Here is a 5,000-nt window from a genome sequence, read left to right as displayed (position 1 = left end):
AAGGCTCGTCTTTTGAGCGAATGATTATTGCATTGCACTTTAAGCAAAGAGCAAAGTCTCCTTTCAAGTTGTTCCCAAAAATCCGGGAAATTACAATTGTTTGTGCCATTTCAAATAAATTGTTTTCAAACTTTAAAAGTGAAAAAAAAAAAAAATCCAGAGAAACGTGTTCCAATCATCGACGATCGCGTCTGACCAAGTACTCGTGCAATTTCTGTATTTATACAGATATAAATGCCGTGAAACTGCAGTTGGATCTAGACACTGAGTTTGAGGTGATCATGTAGCGGTCCAATTTGCTTGCATTGCATTGAAAGACTGAGCAATTTAAAATCACTTAAAAGATTTTAGCCCAGACAAACAAGCAGGCTCAAGTTTTCAGTAATATTCAGTAGCTTTACCTATATAACAACATTCTTTCTGGTTGATGATTAAGTTTCGAACGCTTCACGGGTAATTCAGTAAAAAAAAACGCTTAAAATAAAGGGCATACAGCGCGAAAACAAGCATGGTGACCCTATCGTTTTCTTGCACTTTCTGAATTGCTATGCATGAATATCAATTGTGCCAAGTTTGACAAACATCTGGATACTACGTCATTATCAAGAGAATTACTTTAATAATCTAAATCCAAGTAAAACCCTCAAATGGATGTAAATCTCCAGGCAGATGGAGGAAGTGGTTTAAAGTGCCTATCACCTCAACACACTTTTCCAATTTATTTTTTCTCCGAAATCGTGCCAAATACATTGTGTTGTTTTTAGAACCTTTTGAAAGAAATTTTACTTCTTTATTGCCTTTGAAAGACTGGAAAAGTGGTCACACTTTGATCCAAAACCGAGCAATGAAGGGGAATGGGTTCGATACCGGGTTAAAGTCACAAATTAATTTGCATCGCTGTTTTCAAAGAACTATCTCAATGCCAAGGCAGTCCGTGACGTCAACTCGGTATCGAACCCATTCCCCTTCATTGCTCGGTTATGGATCAAAGTATAACCACGTTTCCCGTGTTTCAAAGCCAATAAAAAAGGGAAGTTTCGATAAAAAGGTTCTAAAAACATGTATTTTCGATGATATCGGAAAATGCATTAAGTGGAAAAGTGTGTTGAGGCGATACCCATAGGCACTGTAATAGCCAAGAGAATCATGGACACAATTATAGTTACCTTGGCCTTTTCATGATCTAGATCTTTTCCAATGGTAACAAGAAGCTTGCACAAGCGTTCAAAAGATTCCTCGTCGTTACTCTTCAGCAACTTCACAACACAATCATGCATGATACTCTCTGTCAGCATCTGTAAAATTCAATTTCATTTGCTTGTGGCACTAACCCATTTGGCGTCAATAACACCTCTTGCATTGATACCCTACAATCCAGGTCAAAAGACTTCGAGACACTTGTCAAATTTTGGGCGAAAAGTAGAAAATTTACTGTACATGCTTTCATTGTTAAATAAGCAACACGTGTTCTTCTTTCACTGCCTTAATCGCGCCCCACTTTCGCCCAGACAATGTTGAAACGTGCGAGCCATCGATGAACGGATCTTGATTTCGGACACCGTGAAAAATCAACATTGTAATGAGGGGAGGGGGAAAATCGGGAACTGTCCCAACAGTTTTGACCAGGATTGTAAGTTCGCACTTCCCAAGAAGCATTTTTAAACTTTACTTAGTATTCCGTATCCAAATTCACAAGACCAATACGATATTTACATAAACTTAATTTTTCTGCGACTCATCCGTCTATATCTAGAACTTCACTTTACCATTCATTACCGAGACTGTTTCTGGAAAGTCTTACGTTTGCCCTAATAATTGTGCTTGAAACTGGTCAAGCAAGCCATTGCCAGTTTTCAAAGGATTGACACTGAGTTATAGGGCCTTATTACATGGTTATTTAAGCTCGGTTAACTGGGCTGAGATTTTAGCCCAGGTTCTGAAAGACACCCTCTTAAAATGAAAGTGGCGATTACTTGGAGAGGGTTTCAGCCGAGGGCTGAAAATCCTTGCCTGGTTTCTGAAAACGGGCCAGGATTTTCAGTCTGGACAAACGGACTGAAAAATCCATGTAATCGCTACAGTTTTTTCAACCCAAGCCAAAAGAAGGAACGCAAGCATGCACATCGATTGTGTTTTCGCATCTCAGTGAATTTTCCCATGGAAATTTGCGGTTTGCACCCGGGCTGAAATTGAGCATGTAATCGCAACCAAATTTCAGCCCCAGCTGAAACTCACCATGTAATCAGGCCCTAAATCTCTCACCATTAGACACCCACTGTTGACAAGAGAAAACTATTTCGAACCTCCACAAGTCAAGTCAATGCATATCTCAACCGTTTTAAAGGCAAATAATTATCATCTAAAAGGATCGTGCTGCCCCTCTCAAACCTACCATCGCTGCTTCCCGTGTCGCCCCTTCCGCTAGAAAACATATCACTTTCACTGAATAAATTATTGACGAAAGCTAAAATATATGAAAGCCACATATCTTTGAACTGTCGATAGATGAATCAAGTTAAGAGGCTGTTCATCGCAGTTATTAACGTTACTTGAGCAGCAACGAAAGGAAAGCCTGAAAAATTCACGCCTCCTTTTCTTTATTGCTCAAATGACGTTAACAGCTGCGATGATCAGCGTTTTAACTTGATTAATAAATTATTGCAGCTTCAGCGCTCCAAGATGAGTAACAATTTCGTAATTAGGGGGCCAATGAGAACTTTCACAGACGTGCACCAATTATAGCTAAAAGGAGGGTTCAATCTAGTCACTACAAAGTCATCAAGTAAGGAGCCCAGGAATTCAAGCCCATGGTCCCTGTAGCAATCAAATTCTAGATTGTAATCTTCTGAAACCATTCCACTGCTCCTAAGGAACATGCACAGAGTGGAGAATTAGTAGGCTCGATTACCAGCCGCTGTTTCAGGAAATGAGTTAGCGTTCACTCCCGAATCACGGCTGGATGCGTGAGATGAGCTTCATCTCCGCCAATGAGGAACTGGCCTGCACAAACCGAGCAGGCATAAATTATATTTTTTGGTTCAAGGTATGCTTTGGCCCGGCCTGTGCAAGCTTTACAGCACCTTATGGTGGGAATCATCCACGATTTCGACAACGGAACGTGTTCGAGAAGCTGGAGAATGGTATTGTGTCGTTTTGTACCGCCCGAGTTCGGAATTTCACTAATTTTCCAGTTCGCGCCAAGAGCAAGATACGGCTTTCAAATCCATTGCTATTGCAATTTATCCTCAGACTTCGCTACTGTAAGAGGAAGCAAAGTTCCTCAAGATCAATTTAAATTGCTTCTGAGTTTATTGGTGGCAGAACGAGGGGGCCGATGAGGTCGACTGAGAGCTTAAGCGGCCAAAGATTTTGTTTATGATTCGCCGGTTGAATTCAAACTCACATTGATCATTTGACCATAAACTCAAGCTCGCATCATCTGGAAACTTCGCACACACGTTTTAAGCATTGCTATGTAATTACTGTTTTATTAAAATACCAATAAAATTAAAATAAATATTTTTGGATGTCTACTGCCATTCCCCCGCAACTATCAACTTCGCATAAATTATATTTTGAATTTACGTCACAGACACAATCTATCGCTCATACGTCCCGCCGTCTCTTCTCGGGGAGGATACCCGAACTAGAGTGAGCATTAGGAGAACAGAATGAAGTCTACAATTGATTTTAGTTGCATATTCCTTCGGCGACAACAATTTCCTCTAAAGAACTAACTTGCGTAACAAGCTTTACCGCGTACAAACAAAGGTAGCTCTGAATACTCGCAGGCCAAAAATTGAGCTGACGCTACTGAGATGCCTACCTTCAGTTTAAAAAGTTCACCGATAAACCGAATATTCCCTAAAGTCCGTCGTTTCTGTTGGCGTTCTTCATCTTGAAGGTCTCTTTTTCTGCTCTGCAATTCTTCCTCCTAAATGGGAAACAAAATTATAATATATTATGTCGTCGACTAAGAGTGAACGAAAATGTTAGGTACTCTACTTGCTCCTATTCCAGACTACAAGAATACCCTAATTAAATAAATAACTGTTGAAAGGTTTATTTGTTGCCGTGGTTGAATGTTTGAGTCTTAAGAACTTTTGTTCAAAGGTGGTACGCCAAACAAGTCGTTTTCTAAACATCCCATCCTCTTTCCCAATAAATTCTAGGTCAACCTTCCCTAAGCTTTATTTGTTTTCCTCACTGCAATCAGAATACTTGGATAAAATTACTCGACAGAATTCACAATCAAGCAACACTAACCTGCCAAAGTTTTATTGCATGGTAATTGTGCATTAGTACTCACACTCAATCCTTGTTTTGTGAGGTCTTCCAGTTTCTCATGAATAGTCTTCTCCACTGATTTTTCTCTCTCAAACTCCTTCTGACATTTATTTAACAAAATCGTCCGGAATGAAACATCTCTCTTTACCCCTTCTTTTTCTACTACAACTTTTTTCTGCAAATAGTAACAGTAACAGTAATTCAAGTGCCTATAACCCCCACAAGGTTTTTTTCGCAGATGAATCGTTGTGTCATGCTTAGTAAAATGGCATGATCGAAATGTACATCTGGATAGACAAAAAAAGGGGGGGAGGTTATCGGCACTTTGATTACAAAGCCAAAAATAACACTAAAATAATAATTTGCAATTCTTGACAACTGTGCACTCTTCCGAGAACATAGAGGTTACTCCAGCACAAACGGCTCTATCTTCATCTGGGGGAATCCCCCATCCCCCTCCCCCCCCCCCACCCCCCATGCAAAAGGCCTTGAGAAATCACGAAAACTGAACCTAAATGCGTACGAAGTACACGAAACCTACCCTTGAAAAAAAGTGGCAACCCACCAAAACAAACTTGCAAGCAACTTTATCCCACACGCATAGAACTTTCCAATTAGGATTTTAAATAAAATAATTAGGACATGCATGTTACGATTTTACATACGTTAAGAAGGCATTTGCACATGTTGGCATAGGCAACACTGAATTCAAA

General features: G+C 39.9%; 1 protein-coding gene across 2 annotated transcripts in view; it reads right to left on the bottom strand.

The window, feature by feature from the left end:
• LOC138051866 (eukaryotic translation initiation factor 4 gamma 1-like) overlaps nt 1-5,000 on the bottom strand; it is a 61,262-nt gene that overhangs the window by 34,077 nt on the left and 22,185 nt on the right. For both annotated transcript variants that reach the window (XM_068898156.1, XM_068898155.1), the window contains exons 7-10: nt 4,953-5,000; nt 4,310-4,462; nt 3,827-3,934; nt 1,167-1,295 (exon numbers count right to left, since the gene is read on the bottom strand). The exon at nt 4,953-5,000 is cut by the window's right edge and continues 18 nt beyond it. In XM_068898156.1, the coding sequence (XP_068754257.1) occupies nt 1,167-1,295; nt 3,827-3,934; nt 4,310-4,462; nt 4,953-5,000 (438 nt within the window). The remainder of the gene's footprint in view (nt 1-1,166; nt 1,296-3,826; nt 3,935-4,309; nt 4,463-4,952) is intronic.

The sequence above is a fragment of the Montipora capricornis genome, chromosome 6, assembly GCF_036669925.1.
Source record: "Montipora capricornis isolate CH-2021 chromosome 6, ASM3666992v2, whole genome shotgun sequence".
Lineage (NCBI taxonomy): Eukaryota > Metazoa > Cnidaria > Anthozoa > Scleractinia > Acroporidae > Montipora > Montipora capricornis.
This window is presented reverse-complemented; position numbering and strand designations above follow the sequence as displayed.